The 17,665-nt window shown below is 34.5% G+C and overlaps 2 protein-coding genes across 5 annotated transcripts; both read right to left on the reverse strand.

The window, feature by feature from the left end:
* Positions 1–949: 949 nt before the first annotated feature.
* On the reverse strand, positions 950–5,183 carry LOC18595882 (nuclear pore complex protein NUP50A). The gene is made up of 2 exons (XM_007024010.3): positions 5,041–5,183; positions 950–2,874 (listed from the first exon to the last, which is right to left on the reverse strand). The coding sequence occupies exon 2, from the start codon at positions 2,817–2,819 to the stop codon at positions 1,440–1,442; it is 1,380 nt and encodes a 459-aa protein (XP_007024072.3). The 5' UTR covers positions 2,820–2,874; positions 5,041–5,183; the 3' UTR covers positions 950–1,439.
* A 689-nt stretch (positions 5,184–5,872) lies between these two features.
* Positions 5,873–16,910, reverse strand: LOC18595883 (coatomer subunit beta'-2). 4 transcript variants are annotated; one of them, XM_018123094.2, is made up of 26 exons: positions 16,605–16,910; positions 16,207–16,227; positions 16,027–16,088; positions 15,848–15,902; positions 14,295–14,331; positions 13,862–14,187; positions 13,630–13,761; positions 13,389–13,537; positions 12,959–13,027; positions 12,450–12,600; positions 12,273–12,338; positions 11,933–12,121; positions 11,399–11,539; positions 11,238–11,312; positions 10,943–11,119; positions 10,753–10,844; positions 10,528–10,644; positions 9,976–10,090; positions 9,756–9,827; positions 9,074–9,270; positions 8,896–8,989; positions 8,054–8,160; positions 7,670–7,799; positions 7,401–7,542; positions 6,658–6,725; positions 5,873–6,273 (listed from the first exon to the last, which is right to left on the reverse strand). In XM_018123094.2, the coding sequence occupies exons 1-25, from the start codon at positions 16,605–16,607 to the stop codon at positions 6,706–6,708; spliced, it is 2,739 nt and encodes a 912-aa protein (XP_017978583.2). In that variant the 5' UTR covers positions 16,608–16,910; the 3' UTR covers positions 5,873–6,273; positions 6,658–6,705. The 4 variants fall into 4 exon arrangements, with proteins under 4 accessions (XP_017978583.2, XP_017978584.2, XP_088663634.1 ...); XM_018123095.2 differs by having other exon boundaries at positions 5,873–6,276; XM_088807508.1 differs by having other exon boundaries at positions 7,325–7,542.
* Positions 16,911–17,665: the final 755 nt, after the last annotated feature.

A 17,665-nucleotide genomic window follows, 5' to 3' on the forward strand; every position in this document is an offset into this window, starting at 1 on the left:
ATAATATAAATTTAAAATAAAATACTAATAAATTGGAAAACATTTAATTAAATATTAAAAACTTCAAAATCAACAATTAGTTATATTAGAATATGAAATTTTTTTGAAAAATATCGAAAATAGTGAATATAAATTAAAAATTATAATTTGTCTATATTTTATAATATTCATATTATATAGTTTAATGTCATATATTAATATAATATAATTTAATAATTAGTAGATATTTGATGATTTAATAACTTATTAATTATGAATAATTAAGAATATAATAATATTATAGTTATTTATAATTTAAGAATTTATAAATAATATAATGATTTTGTAATATTAATCAATATTGGATAATTTTTTTCATCTAAACTATTAATTAGTATAAAATAATAAATTCATAATACTATTTATTAATAGAATTTTATAATATAATGTTTCAAATTTTTACAAAATTATTTTATGTTAGATGAAATAATTTAATATTTTATAAAATAATTTAAAATAATAAAATTTAAAAATAATTAATGAAATTTTGTAATATAATTTTCAAACAAAATTAATTGATATTGTGATTATGTTAAATAATATGAATCAACGTTTTATATAATTATAGTATTTAATATTAACTTAAATTAATATTTAATATAATTAAAATACTAATTTTCCAATGATTATTAAGATATAATAGAATTAAATAATATTGTTAGCCAAAATTAAATAATATTATTTTAATATTATTATTTATCTAATTTATTTAGTAAATATATTTTTTTTATTTAAATTCTATTTTGGTGAATTTTTAAGTTTTTCTTTCCAACATGTATCAACATTACTTCCTAGGTTTTCAGAATTTGGAAAGCAAAAAATCCGAATAAGCTGCAGAACGAGGAGACACTTGATGTAGTGGATGATAATAATAATAATAATGGTGCATATCATAGCAGACACATCCTAATATCTTAAAACTAGCTTCATTAAGGAAATTGGGAATTTATTTTAGAGATGACACCATATCCTATAACCTTTGCCCAAACAGGAGTGTACCACAAACCTCTATTTTTGGTACTACTACAGTAGAATAATATCTGATACAACACTACTCTCTGGACTCGAAAGCTGATATCAAGGTAGAGTTTAGGACTCGTAGCAATTCCACATTTTAATCCCAGACCAAGGGCACAGCTGTGATAACAGTCAAATATAGCATGTCTTGACAGCTTTGAAGATCATGCTGTTGTTTAATTCCAGGATTGACACAAAAAACAAGCTGAAACGTTCTCCCGCAGGCTACACAATTTAACAACAAAAAGGATTGGACTCTATTAACTCTGCTACATATAAGAGCTTAGGATTCAGCATACCCAAGCAAGAACCCTTCTTCCACAAAGAAAAAGGACAACTGGAATTGGCAAGTCCAGGACAGACCACATTAAGCGAAACACCTTTCAACCCTCTGAGGCTTTAGGAGAGTTTTCTGGTGTCTTCAGAACAGCAGCTGCCTTGCCTTTGTGTGCCATTACAGCTGCACGAAACTCTTCGACTAAGGAAGCATCCTTGAACTTCAATGCAAATGTGGACAGCCCCTCCTTCTCTTCACCGGTACAATTCATGCAGGCAAAAGTGATACCTTTCTTGTCCATATTTGTCAGCTTCATATCTGGGTAAAGACTTGCATTTAGAATCAACCTGTAATTTCCTTTAGCTCTCATGAGTAGCCTGGCTCTTTCTGTCCCAGTTGTAGAGACATTCACCTTAAGCTCTCCCTTCCCTCGCTCTTTCCAACCCCCATCTATGAATTCAAACAGCACAGAATCAGCTAAGAATACCACTTTCTCATTCTCTTCTCCAGTCTCAACTGGAACCTCCTGCATGGCTGGAAAACCACTGCCCTCACTCTTAGAAACAATTGAAGTCCCTGATGCGTTGAAGAGGGAAGAGTTTCCATTTGTCGAAAGACCAAAACCAAAGGTAGGCTGGTCATTTTTCTGCCCAAAAAGTGGAACAGAACTAGTAGAACCATCCTTTTGAGTAGACCCAAAGGAGAATGAAGTCGTAGAGAATCCGGTGCCAGCAAGTCCAGTGAAAGCATTTTGGCTACTTGAAAGCTGTTGGAATGAACTCAACGACGCACCTTCTGCAGTTGAATCTGCATTTTCACTACTCTTATCTTTGTTATCTTCGTTTGCAGTTTTTTCATCTTTCTTATCTTCATCCTCAGGCTTACCACCTCCTGCCGGTTTTTCATCATTGGCCCCCTTTTGAATTTCTTCATTTACAACATTACTGCCCTTATCCTCAGCACTTTCCGTATCAGCAACAGCATCAGAAACTGGCTCATCCTCTTTATTTTTATACTGTTTAATACTCTCACCTTCACTCTTTGCCGACCCAGGCTCCGTTTCATCTGTTTTTTTCTCTGACTGCTGATTATTTCCATCTTTATTCTGTTCAGATTTGTTAACATCATCTTTCCCATCTTCTGAAACTTCTTTCTCATTGACAATTGGTGCTTCAGCTGTAACCTCAGTGGTGGTTGTGGTGGATTCAGGGGTGGCACTAGGGGTCTCAGCAGTAATGGTTGGTTCCATAGGGGGAACCAAGCGAATCGCAGAAAAAGGATTGGATGAGGCAGTTGAAGTGGTTTGATTTCTGCGAACTTTGACTATTCTTCTGTTTGCCAACACTTCATCACTAGCCCTCTTAAAAGTTCCAGTCTCTTGTTCAGAAGAATCTTCGTCATCATCAAGACCAGGGTTATCCCGGGAAAGTTCTCTTCCAGCAGCCCTCTTCTTTGAAGGTGGAAGGGCATTTTCTGCATCCCCCATTGCAGTAATAAGCCAAGAAACCGAAACTTCAGGATGTTTTTGTGGAAACTAGGGTCTGCAGATCATTAGAAATGATATATCCAATGAGATGATAAGAAGACAAATTAACATGAATTTTGCCAACTTATAATTTTTCATCAAACCATAATAAGTGAACAGTGAGAAATAGCTGCAAAACTTAGAACATAAACAGTAAAACAGATGCCCAAGAGGCTAACACTCCTCACCAATATGTAATCGCAAAGGATATTTACCAATAAACAGACAGAACTTATGCCCAGATTTCCATAAGAATCTCGTTAAAATCTAGGAACAATGCATAGTGCATGGTCCGATAATAAATAATACATTAACACAAACATAGGTCCACATAAACGTAAATTTTTCTGGCAACTGGTGATATGGCTCTGCATCGATCTGTTAAAGGTTTGGGATAGAAAAAGCTAACTTCCAAGGAAACAAGACGTGTCCAAAGTCCCCATGTCAATCATAATAAAACCTATGAAGCACCATTGTGCACAGAACATGAACAAAAGTATAATTAAAATAAACGAACCGCATATTGGGTAAACCCATACATACATATGATTTAAATTTCAACTATTTTAACTCAACAAAATGATTACTTATAAACATACAAAAATTTAACACAATGAAATCCAAGAAGTCCTTCCTGCAGGGAAAAACTTTCAAGCACAGATTCGGGTATAACTAATACTATCTCAATACAACTTAATCCAAAACCTGCAGGCAACTTGCCCTAATAGAACAAATTTGTTGTTTCACATATCACATGCAATCAATTTTGCATCAGTGAGAACGGACAATTTCACGAGCTAATTTCCACATATAGCAGCAGGCTCTGACTGATGTTGCCACCACGCAGCCCTCAATGACATTTAATTGGAAAAAATTGACCCCAAAAACGCAAAGGTTCCAAATTAGAGAATGCAAAGGGGAAATAAATCAACACCCCCCCCCCCCCCCCCCCCCCCCCCCCCCCCCTCCCCCAAGAGAGAGAGATGCTAAGCTCAAGTCATAGTTAGGTATAACTTGAATCCCATTATGGTATCAAATTGCATTCTTCCCCATTACCAGACTACTGAAACTGTCAGCACAAGAATCTCTTAAGAAAGTAGCAGTAATCGTCAACTTATCTAAAAGAGGGAAAACGCCTAATAAAATCTTGAACAAATACCCTTTCTTCACATACATACAAAAAAAACTAAAATCATATGGGACAAAAAATCAAAAGTTTACTCTGGTTCATCAATCATTGATCAATAACTCTTTAACTCTCTCAAAAGAATGTAGTGAGAAGAAATTAAAACCAAGAACAGAAGTAATCATCTAGCCAATGTCCACTATAAATGACAATTTCTAAGCATTTTTCTAGTTCTTCTTCAGCTTAGAATTACAAATTACATTTTCTGAAAACCATTTTATATCTAGAAAAAAAAAGGAAAAAAAAAGTAATCTGAAAAGCACCCAAGAATATATATAAACTAGAATGGAAAAGGCAACAGAACAGAATTCCATATGAAATGATAATCAAAGGGGCATACAAAAAGAGAGAGTCAAAAAATGAAAGCTAAACTTTAGAAGCAAAAGTTGGCCAACTAGCACAACTATCAGAATACTAGAAGATTTAAAAAAAACAATAAATAAACAAACAGAGCAAGAAATGATTGCCATTTCGATAACAGAACCAACCTATCTGAAACAGGGGAAAACCCCTTTTCTTTAGCATATCTAAATACAAGAATTTTGGGGGGGTGGAAAGAGCAAAAAGCCAACATTTTGTGTGAAACCCCAGAACAAAGGGTTTAACATAAAAGAGATATAAACTTACAAATAAGAAATTAATTTTATTTTTTATTTTTAAACATCAATACCTTCAATAAAAATGGCCTCTTGAGCCAAAGGAAAGAGAAAGCAGAACTAAAGAATTAACTTCATTCACGCTACTTTCGTGCGCTTTTCCAGCAAACAAACAAGAATCTGACGTTTGTTACGAACTGGGTATTCAAGAATGTCATGAAACTTAACAAATTCGCTTAACAAAGATATGCGTGCCTCAATTTTAAAGCCAGAAAAAGAGAAAATCTAGCAAGATATTCATAAAAAAGAAAAGAAAAGAAGAATTGTGAATTAAAGGCCAAATAGAAATAAAGAGATTAAGATGTAGATAATAAAGAAGAGCGAATGGAATGGGACTTACATAAGAGCAGAACAGAGCAAAAGCAGACGCAAAACCCTAGTAGTGAGAGAGAGACGAGAGAGATCCAAAGAGTAAAAGGGTTTGCAATATAATATTTATATTTTATCTTTCGTCTTAATATTTTTTTATTTTGGGAATTTTGAGGTTGAGGGGTTTGGATATGGAAGGGACCTTGGGTTTGGCTTTTTCATTTCTGCTACGGGGTTGCGGGGAGACGGGGATAAAGGGCTTTCTCGCTAGTTGCCGCATGGAAATTTTTATGGTTTCTTCACACGTGCAATTCATGTGTGTTTGTATTTTTTACCAAAAAGAAAAGATTATTTGTTTTATTAGTATGATATATATATATATATATATATATATATATATATATAAAAAAAAACTAAAATAAAATTTTTAAGACAAATATCAAAGGGAGAATAAAATCTCAAGAACGATTACTAGAGTTGTAAGACTTTAGGCATCACTTTTTGTAATTTTATAATAGTAAACATTTAACTCACTCTGCCCACGAGTCTTTCTATTTGATAAATATTGGTACGCTACAGACAACGATATGATTTAAATTTTCAATTTACCTGGATTAAAAACAGGTAAATTATAGACAACTCAGTTACCAAGCTGCCCTGGAGAACCCACCTTCTGCAAACAAACCCACTTGATACCCCCCTGGGCCAAATTCCAGATTCAGCCTGGAAAATTTGATAGAGCAGCTACCTACATTTTCAGGTTCAGTTTCTCATTTCATTATTTCTGCGGACTGTTTACTGTTAAAATGACAAATATGCGACAGCTTAGTGACGGCGAAGCAAGAGCCAGAAAAATCAGGTGATTGAACGAACAATATCATGCTTTTTATGTAGTAGATATGTTTACAGTACAGTTTCATATGGAGAGGAAAAAACATCCCCACAACCCAACCAGAAGATTCAAAGCCTCGAGGGGAAACAGAACATCTAAATTTAAACAACATAGAATGGGCTGAATTGGGTAATCATCACTAATTCTCAATTCTCTCTACATTCACAAAGGCACAAGAAAAATTTTAAGACAAAATGCCTCCAAAGAATATGCTAAAACTTAAAGACAAGCAGCTAAAATCATAATTTGTAGCTAACTGAATACTTGTATATGCCCCATGCCAAAATTCCATGTGCTTGAGATCCAAATCACCAGGAATGGAAGACAATCAGCCCTTTATATATCACATCTTTCTAGCTTCTAGTTTGAAACCTGCTATTTAAATAAAAAAGTTTAACAACATTAATAACAGGGGGAACCACACCACCACAGTTTTGAGTAAATGAAGAATTACTAGTGCTCTATTCCAGAATAATTAATACGCATCTCCATAAATGCCGAAACCGTAGCACTCTATTTAGATTTATGTGCAAAACAACAAACTACACTAGAAATCTAGGCGAGATTCAGTGTAAAGGTCAAAATTCAAGCACAATTGCACACCATTAAAGGCCAGATCTAATGAGACAAGAACATTTGCACTTTGCCAGCCCTAATCAAAACTTAGGGCATGTCTCAAGGGAATTCTAACCAGTATATAATCAATCTCCTTTTCCAATTAATATAATAATAATAATAAAGATGATGCTTCCCCACCTTCAATATGCATTGAATGGAGCCCGAACTGAATTGTCTTCATGTAACCTAGTGATCCGGTGTAAGCACTGCCAACACGAAAAAAAAAAAAAAAAAAAAAAAACCAGACAAACAAGAAAGAATCAAGGCATGACAGAAATAAAGAACTACCATAAAACATCACAAAAGAAAAAGAATATGACAAAACTTAAGACTCGCATTAATGTTCTATGGTATACATAATACAAACAACATTATTAAATTTGATGCAAGAATGCAATAAATTGATTGCACAAAAACAAATTAGATAAGAACAAGAGTTACAAGGAATATGAGCGATCAGAAGCTAATGGAAGTGCATCATATATTAGTCAATATCAATAGGTATCAGATGAACTTGATCTTGCCCAAGTTTGCAACACAAATTTGTTAATACACCTACGAAGGAGCTATTAGTAATTGCATCATAATTTACGGAAGTCAAAGGTGCATTTAGCAACCATTAAAAAAAATGCACCCGATTCCAAATAGTAAATAAGATGAAAACAAGTCAGGAAAACTGTTTACAATTAGCAGGTAGTAGGAGTGGTACAGTTAGTGGTTGTGATAAAACAAATCATAAAAACAGAGTCAGAGAATCCGGAAAGAGAAAGGGGTTAGAGATGGCATTTTAGAAACAATTAATCACCAGAGACAAAATTTCGATTTTCACACTGCCCCAACCAATTGCTTTTAGGCTGACGGGGTTCCTTCGTTATTCGTACCCCACTCTTCTTCAGGCTCGTTACCATTAACGAGTACTGCACCATCGTTAGAATCAGCATCCACAACAACAGCCTCCTCTAGGCTACCCTCATCCCCATTCTGCTCCTCTGCATTCTGATCATGTCCATTTGGTTCTGCAGCCTGTGACACCCACAAATTAAGGGCAAAGACAGTTAATTCAAACAAGAGTCTGAACCACTCAAACCAGCTCCTAGGTTTCACATGGTAACAATTTAAAATGAAAAACAGATACATAAGGAGTATATACCTCATGATCAAGGTCACCATTTTCAAGAGGCTCCTCATCCTCTATTTGCATGTTTCTGAAAGCTTCCACAAGCGTCATCTGCGATCTATCAGCATGGTTCAGATAGTCTGCTGCAGGAGGATAAACACCCCTACAAACCAATTGAAAGTTAATAGCATATCCATCTGAGAGAAAAGTAGGATGTGTCATCCACAAGGCTTTTCAACCAAAGTGAGTGTAGAAAAAATTATAGAGCTACCAAAAAAGGCCAAATGACCGAAATTCAAAAATGATTTGTCCAAAGAAATCACAGAAAAGTGCAGCATAGAAACGTACGCAAAATTCCCTAGCAAAACAGTAAAAATAATACAACAATAAATAACAGACAGGAATCCTGCTTGGTACCTTGTTTCTGCCACTTTAGATTCAACAGAAAGAGCAACTTGCCAATCCTCAAATAAGTTGGGGTACTCTTCAGGGTCAGCCAAAGATTCAGCAGCTTTTGGATTAACCTGCAAATGATGTAAAAAAAAGGTCAAATGATGGCAGTCTATACCATTAATCAAAATTAACAAGTAACATAATGAATAAAATGTTAGGGCAGATAGTTTTGAGTATGATGACAAGAACCATGCAATTCCAAATTCATGTTGCAAGGGCAAAAAGAATATGGTAGAAGTTAAATATTGTGGGGATTGAGTATAGAAATAAAAGATATTCATAATGCACCACTAATGACTTATCAAATGATAGAGATTCCCACTGGAGATTCCAGCAGTACTTTACTGCTGCAATGATTGAAAAGGACAATAAGACTATTTTCCTTATGTTTCATATGTAAAGTCTACCAGCAGAAATTCACACCAATCTTTTCCAGCAAAATATCAAGGTGTCATATACTCATATTAACTGTAAACTTGAAAAAAGAAAAGGTAAGAAGCCAATCTACACTGGTTTACATCTGGGAAATATGAAACTAGATATATTGAAATGGTATTTAGGACAATGTTGAGACACATAGCCATAACTCATGCCCATGATTAGTTTAGAAAGGAAGAATAGAAGGGAGGAAGAACAGTGCTCTATATTATTGATTATAGAAACACAATATCTTGAGTCTTGAAAAACTATTCAGAAAATCAAACAAGTGGAACCAATATGAACAAAATATTATAATACAGTTAACCCAGCTTGTCACAAAAAAAAGCAGGAAAAAATCACCAGAGAAACAAGTAATGCAAACGGACCTTGTTCAGGTCTTTTCTCCAAATTGCTACTATCTCTGAAACCTTGCTTGGAAGATAGGATCGTGCCATCAGAGCAGCCTCTGGTATCCGATTGCTGCAACAGGAATACCACAATATATCCATAACTATAATGACATGAATGGCAGTCCATTGTTTCAGGTACTTGATAAGGAATTACCTTTCCACCAAAAGTTGAAGGCACTCCTCCAATTTACCTAACATGAATAAACAAAGGAAAGCAACATTGTTCTTCCCCTGCTCTTTGGAAAGCAATGCAAGTCTTGATATCCCTTCAGCATCTCCCAAAGAGGAATAAAGAAGCAATAAACCACTCAAGTCCATTGCCTGCTTCATGCATTCCTCAGCCATCTCTAGCTGCAATAATATCAGCCAGAATAAAGACAAATTTGGCATAATTAGTAGAAATGACACAAAAGCAAGCAAAGGAGGCATAGTCCAAACCAACAACTGATATGACATGCATGAGCAACATTAAATCAAACAGCTAGTGCATGTGATAAAATTCAAAATCCACATCAGAAAACTGCAATGTACAAAGTCCAGCATTGAACAAGAAACTAAGTATAAGGTCTTCTTACATTTCATTTTCCAGTTAAACAATCTTAGTATATTACTAAGTCAACTCAGACAAATTGAGAAATAATTTATTGCAAGGCAAAGCTGTCTATTCCTACTTCTTTTAAGAGAGATTTCATTCATCACCAAAAGCATTTAACATTTTCGAATCATGATTTGCAACCACATCATGACACCAATATAGAAGCCAGGAGGATGAAGAATGACAGACATAGAGTAGAGGCACTGAAAAAAATTTTACAAATTAGAAAAAAACAAAACACCTTTCCAGTGGACATAGCCAATTCTCCTAACTGCTTCCATTTAGACTCACTCTGAACTTCCATAGCTATTTCCTGCATAAAAGAGTATGAGAATAAAAAAACTTTTAAATGGAACAATCAAAGCTTAATACAAAATGGGATGTATAACTCAAGAGTCAAGCAAACAAAAGATCTAAGAAGATGTACTTGTATTACCAAACCACTTTAACAACTTTCTTACCTTCGCAATCTCTAATCTACCAAGCTGTATGGCAAGCTCAAATCTGTAATCAGGGTCTGTAGCTACTTCTAGAGCATCCTCTATCATACCTCGTGATTCCAGGAAACGAGCCACACTATCAATCAAAGCAGACCATTCATTAAATCCAACAAATATTTAATAAATCACAACTTAAATACAGAGAACTGAAAGGAATAAAATTTTAAAACAAATCGCTTTGAGGAGGGAAATAAATATCCAAAGGTGAAGGAACCAGCCATTTAGTAAGCTACTTATGTGTACAGATGAGATTTGGAATTCTAAGTTTCTAAACACATCAAGACATGACAGACATATTACCATTAACCTAAAAACAATATACAACCACAAGGGGCATACTCAGCAGGAAATCACGACTCTGACAAAAATATGAAATGCAGTAGAAATGAAGGGAAAAAAAAAAAGGAATTCTACATCTCCACTCCAATTTGGAACAGTTGTAAGAATACCGGAAACATGACTGACAACATTCTTTTGAGAATGAACGGAATATATTTGAATGTGTGCACATACCTATTATGGTGCTCTTTAGGAATTGAAGGTAAAATTTCATTGGCCCTTTCCAAGTCCCCACGCATCACAAGAGTCTTGTACTCAATCAAGCTGAGAAGTAATGTGTATCCCATCACACTGTACAATATGACATGCAGGAGTATAAATAGACATTAACAATTTCCTCTAAAAGCAAAATTTAACCTGCATTTTGACATAAAAATTAGCAATCACCATCTGACTTACTTAAACTCTTTGTCTATCAGATACACCCGACTTTGACTTGCAAGATATCCCAACAAGTACATAGGGCGGTCCAAATGAAACATTGTGGTTACCTAAAATCATTACATTATCAAAATTGATACCATAAAAACCTGCAATGCATCTAAATGTATGGAACACTTTCAAGCCAAGAATAAGCAAAACACTATACCTCTCCACCAACACAGTAATTAAGTCTCCATGATGAGTTGTTGTAAATGAAACAATCCCCAACCCATATGCCGGTCCTGACACGTTCATTCGTTTCATGAAGAAGCTCAAATGCATCCTCAACTCCTTGTTCGTCAACTGGTCTTCCACTATCTAAGTAAGATTGAACTACATCCCGCTGCAACATGAAAATATCAAATTCACATGTAAGAAAGCATGCATTTAACAGACAAGAAGAGTCAATTCTGCAAAAGATTTTGCAGATCTAATAAGCAGATTACATTAGGGAGACTTACGTTGTACTTTAGGATGTAGAAAGATGTATCACTGGCAATTGCTACCAAGTCACCGCTATCAGCCCAGTAGAGATTCTGGCATTTTTAGTAACAAAAAAAGTTATATTTAGGATGCAAGGTAGAAACAAGCAAATGGGGCTGATTGAGCAATTTTAGCTTACTTTCACAGTAACATCGATTCGACGAATCAACCTGCATTCAGCCCAATCGTAAAAACAAATAAAATCATTTGAGCACATTGCCAGTAAAGTGCCCCCATAAATACGCTCAGCAGAGAAGGTAGGCCGGACACTCCTCTTTTCCTGGAAATGTTAAATCTCCATCAATTCCACTATATTGTCAAAATGAAACTTGGATATAGCATTAAATACAAAACCTTAACACTAATAATGGCGGCAACTACCATAATACAGAAGAAGTTATTAGCCATAATGATATAGATTTATAGAATAGCCAGTGAATTTATTTTAACATAAAAGTTTACTTAAAATCTTCCAAAAAAAAAGTTTTCTTAAAAATTTTAAAATCTCCTTCCATTCATCGTATAAAATCCAGCTCTCCAGCTGCAATAAATCAGTTGCTTATAGCATATTTCAACAAGTGAAAACAAAGTTTCCGTGGACACACAATTTTTTATATAAAGAAATATACCTTTTAAAAAAGAAGACCTTCTAAATGACCAAACGAGTACAAACCTGGAAGTTTTTGCTGAAAATCTTAATTTTTGATGTGCTTTCTCTAACAGCATACTCTCCATCAGATGACCAAGCGAATTCCAATGCTGAACCAAAGGACCTATTTCTCCATGCCAAAGCTGTATATATGATGTACTCACCATCTCCACAGACAACAACAAACCTCCCATTTGGATTATGCTTTAAGCTCTGAGAAGAACAAGATAGAGAAAAGGGTAATCAGTTGTTCACAAACCCAAACATACAAACAACTTAAAAAAAAATTAATCAACATGTTTTAAGAGTGACCTTCATCTTATGCATAAATTAATTTGAATGAGGCTAGAAAGCATTAACTCACTTGAGGGTATAGATCACAGGTCCCCAATTCCTTAACTGCCAAGGGCAACCTTTCTCCATCAGTAACCTAGGACCCAAAGGGAGAAAAGCTTATATGGTCAGCTTAAGCTGAAAAATCCAATATTGATTCACACCGTGAATGCAGAAAGAGAAACATTTTTTCTGAGAAATACACTACCTCAAAATCTGCTCCTACACTCTTAATATTCACAGTTTGAATTTCATTGTGCTTAGCCCATATGATTTTCCCGCTGTTGTCCATACTTGCTACAGGTACTTCACGACCAATTTTCACCATAATAGTTCCTTCATCATACCCAATCACAATCCTGTAAGATGGAAATCAGTATAGTAGTTTTAGCCATAGCTGATGAAAAAGTAAGAAGTGTCATAAAAACTAATCAAGGACTCAATTCAAGAACCTGATATCATCAATTTGGATGCAAAAACAAAAAACGTACAACTCAAGTCAGGTCAAGCAACCTAAAAGAATGACAGTTTAAATTGATTTCTCAACACTCTTAGAGCAAATAGACATACTCTAAACAAAATGAAAGGCATTGCCATATATGTTCTAGCATTTAATGACCAAAAAATTGATTCAAGTATTTTAGTAAACAACCTAGAAAAAAATTAAAGTGAAAATAAAAAGTAAAACTGTTTCATGATTTAACCAAAAGAAATTACCTCCGGGAACCTTTCATATATCCGATTGCCCAAACTCTCTCAAGACCATAATTCAATGTATTTTCAAGCCTGAAAATAAATCAATTGGTTAAGAAGTCAAAAAGTTGAAGCGTTCAATGAATTGCATACGTCAAACACTATTAACTATGAAGATCAAAATATGTTAACAAAACACTAAAGTTTCATACTAGTAAGGAAGATATATTATATATCTATCTCAATGATGCGCAAGCCCACATTTTTAACAATGAGAAAGCATTTTCACATTTTACCAATGCAGGAACGAGAGAAGTCGAGGAATGAAGTAGAAACTTGAATTGTTATACAGAAGCAGAATCAAATGACATCAGCCTCACCACAATACAAATGGCTACTGGAAATTGAAAGGAGTAACCATGCCAAATCAGATATTTTCCATCTAAAGAATTACCTATAAGTGGTAGCATGCCAGATACGAACTGTCCCATCCTCAGAACCAGTAATTATAATTGGAAGTTCAGGATGGAAACACACTGCAGAAACATTGTGCGTGTGGCCTTCCAATGTCTGAACACAACTCTTGGTTTGGTAGTCCCATACCTACACCCATGGAATTTATCTGTGAATAGTTCCTCAATATTTATTTAAAATCAAAAGATATCAGAGCACAAAAAGGAAAACCAGCTGCATACCTTGGCAGTGTGATCATCAGAACCAGTGATTAGATAGGGCTTATCCCCACCTGTAAAGTAATCAACGCAATTTACTCCTTTCTGATGGGCATCCAAAGTAAAATTTGGGTCGGGGGAGCCAAGGTTCCAAATCTAGAAAATTTCAAACAGAGCCAATGCAAATTTAGCATGATTACACCAAATGAAGTAAAAACTATAAAGAAAAAGTTACAAAAATAATGAGCCTCTATACCTTTATGGTACGGTCAAGAGATGCACTGGCAAAAGTGTTAGTGTCTTTGGGATTAAAGGTCACTTGCATGACATAATGGGAATGTCCCTCAAAAATCTGAGTACATACCCAACCCTTCTCCCAGTCCCAAAGTTTTATAAGCATATCATCAGATGATGACAACACATAGGGAAGAGTAGGATGGACAGCCACACATCTAATGTAATCAGTATGTGCCTCAAATACTTTGACCTTATCCATGGTGTTGTAATTGTATACACGAATAAACATGTCATCAGCTCCAGCAACAACCCATTGTTTGCGTGCAACAAACTTGGCTGACCTAACTGCAGGAGCAAGATGTGGACTTCAGAAAATGGTAGTGACTTCATCACAAAAAAAACAGCAAGGGTAAATAGTCTCATCAGACATTATGAAAACAGATAGTACATACCTGGCAACTCAGTAACCTCAAATGATTTAGCCATGGTCTGGTGCACCAAAGATAGCTCAAAGTTAGCACTAAACAATAGGTGAAAAATCCAAACGATTCAAATTCAACATACTATGACTACAAAACTTCAAAATAAGCCTAATACTACTTAAAGTACATCATGTTAAGAACTAAATATCTTCTACCGATTAAATTCCATGAAAGTACTGATAAATTTCTATAGCCTTATGATTACAATTATGTCAAAGGGCAAATGGAAAACGTGGTGTCCATAAAAGAGACAGACAAAAGAACAGTTTCACAGATTAAGGAAAGGCCATATCCACAAGAGTTAAAACAAATCATGTTCCTATGTTCCTGAGATTTAAGCAGAAGTGATGCTAGTATCTATGCATATAATAGCACTCATAGACGGGACAAAGGATGAGAATTTAATCATAAAGTTAGAACTATAAAAGAAAGCTATACAGACAATGCTTTTGGGCAGTATACGAAGTGCAATTCAATTAAATTTAGTAATAGAAATATTTAAAATGGAGTCAAAAATTGATCCTTACAAACTTTGTAAAAGTGATCTATTTCATAAATGAGGCTCAAATTTCAACAACTCTCAAGGAGGAGTCAAAGGATACTTTACTCATAGGACTAATGGAGAGGTGCCTGAAGATGCTCTATGATTGTAAACTACTACCAAGGGGCTACAATTTATAATGCTCAGTGAACAGCAGGTGGCAAGATATCCAAAAGATGAGTCAGACTAAAATGAAGACAATGGGTGATCATAAAAGAAGATGATAAAGAAATGAAACTATTCCTAATAAAAACAAAGATTCAATTCAAGGAGCACAATTTGTTTTATGTCACATAAACAGCATTGGTCTAAGGCTGCTCTAATATAACAGAAAATTTTAATACAAGTAGAAAGAGAGGTAGAAGTAAGTTTTCCTGTTCAAATTTATTGGAGTGATAACTAAGAATTAAGCACCTCTAGATCATCAAAAAAATCAAGAAGAATGATCAACTATTCTGGATTAAGTCTTACATAAACTAAATTCAGTTGCATGTAAAATTTATAAGGGACAATAATCATCTAATATGCCAACCATAGTTTCTCTCATAGCATCTTACAAGACTTGAGAAAGCACACTATGACAGATGATGGAAACAATGCCTCAAAGTGCAACATAGTAATCCAGCTCTATAATGAACTTGCCAAAATTGCTTCATTTTTTCACAACTTAATATATATATATATAAAAAGAAAAAAAGTGTTTAAAAGAAGCAACCCACATAATTAATTTGCATCCAAACATTTGGCTCATTGATTGATGCATGATCCCTGCTTAAAAGGCAGAGTTCAAATCCCCCTTCCCCCCATTATAAAAAAAACAAAAACCAGATAATTAATTTGACTAAATTTTAAACAGTAATTGAAACCATCAAATATACCCACTTATTCACCCCATTTTTCTAGATGGTCGCATTTCACTACATAAAACACGAAAAAATTCTAGTTTTGACAGCAATTATTACAATCAATAATACTCCCATACCTGTGATTGGTAGTTCCAGATACACACAGTTCCAGAATACAAACTCGCTAGAATCCTGAAATAAAATCATTATAGATCAAATTCAGTCTACAAGATTTTAAAGGTAAAATTCAAATAAAAAGGAAACTGAAGAAAGGTTCCCCTGATCTTTATTCAAATAAAGGAGACTAAATAATTACCATGGTTCTGTTGGATGGAGATCTACGGATTTTACTCTCTCTGATCTTTGAGCAAGTTTCCTCTGATCCAAACATCACAATTGAGAACATTACTCACACAATTTGCAAAACATTCATGCCAAAATAACAAGATCTAATCCGCACATAAAACTGAATACTAATGAAATGAACAATACGTACCTTAATTTCGAGTCTGAGTGGCTGTTAGACACAAAAACAAAAAGCACACAAATTAGTCCACATCAAACAACAGATCTCATATCAAACTCATACACTAAGAGGGCAAGAAATGGCAATTCAAGGTCGCCGAATTCGCATTCAAAGAATTAAAAAAAGATATCACGCGCCAGATCTCAACTGTATTCAAATCCCTAACTCTCCGGCTCTGCTACATAGTACTGAAATGATAACAAAACGGCGACGTTCCAAAGCCAGTAAAACTCGAATCAAACATAATTCAAAACTCTTCCCATTTCCAATTCCATAAATAATATGGAAAATTGAGAAATGGGTGCAAATCGAAGGGGATTTGAACCAGATCTAATGCCGAATCAAACAGATCAAGAAATTAAACTCACCATTTTTGCAGATTAAAATTAAAGGAGAGGAAGCTCTAGATCGAGATCGCGGCTTTGAGGAAGAGAAAGAGATCCAGAAAGAGCGAGAGGGAGGGTGGGGTTTTTGATTGGTGTAATGTAATAAAGAGAGCCCTTCTGTGTGCGTGTGTGTTATTGTAAAAATATGAAACAAGAAAGAGAGAGAAGATGCTTTGGAGTTAAGGGATAGAATTACGGAAGTGCCACTCCCTGGCTTGGTGACGCTATTGTATATCGTCTCTCACAGAACAAAGTAATTCCACGGTGCTTGATTGTTCTGATGTGTTTAAATGGACAGCGGAGATTTCGAAAATTAGAAATCTGTTGTGATGTGTGAACAACGTGGTACTGGGAGCGAGTGTGACAACTGGCCCGTTAGCCTGTTGGGCCATTAATGGATCGGGTTTGGGTGGGATTAGTATTCTTAATTTTGGGTGAAAATTATTTCTCTTTTGATTTTTACTTTTTGAACCTTTTGTTGGGCTTGAAATATTTTTTTAACAATTGTTAATTTTTAATCTATAAAGAAGAGAAATTATTAAACTTCAATTTGGATTTGTTTGGTTTGTGAGAATTGAGAGAAATTGCAAGAAATATGAAAAATAAAGAAATTAAAAGGAAAAGGGAAATAAAATGGAAAAAATAAAAATTAATATAACCAGTCGTGTATGTCATGCCGTTGCTCATTACGAGGTGGCATGGTAACATGCGTACTCGGAAGTTAGTCTTTCTTTGTTTTTTTCCTCGTTAATATAAAAGTAGTGTTTGATATCTTATAAGGAATGTGATTACTAAAAATGTGATTGTTGAAATAGAGACTTTTTTTATTGAAACTTAACAAAATTTATTAAAAATTTTAGCTAAATTTTTAATTCAATAAATCAACTATCATATAAAATAGATACAATATAATAATATAATATAAACTCAAAATTGAAATAAAAAAGTTTACAAAGATTAGAATAATAGTACCTAATTGCTGAATGTTTATTGCAATCAGCAAATGAGGCTTATGGTTTTATGAAAATAATAGTATAATAGAC

This window comes from Theobroma cacao, chromosome 6 (genome assembly GCF_053813885.1).
Source record: "Theobroma cacao isolate CCN51 chromosome 6, ASM5381388v1, whole genome shotgun sequence".
Classification (NCBI taxonomy): domain Eukaryota; kingdom Viridiplantae; phylum Streptophyta; class Magnoliopsida; order Malvales; family Malvaceae; genus Theobroma; species Theobroma cacao.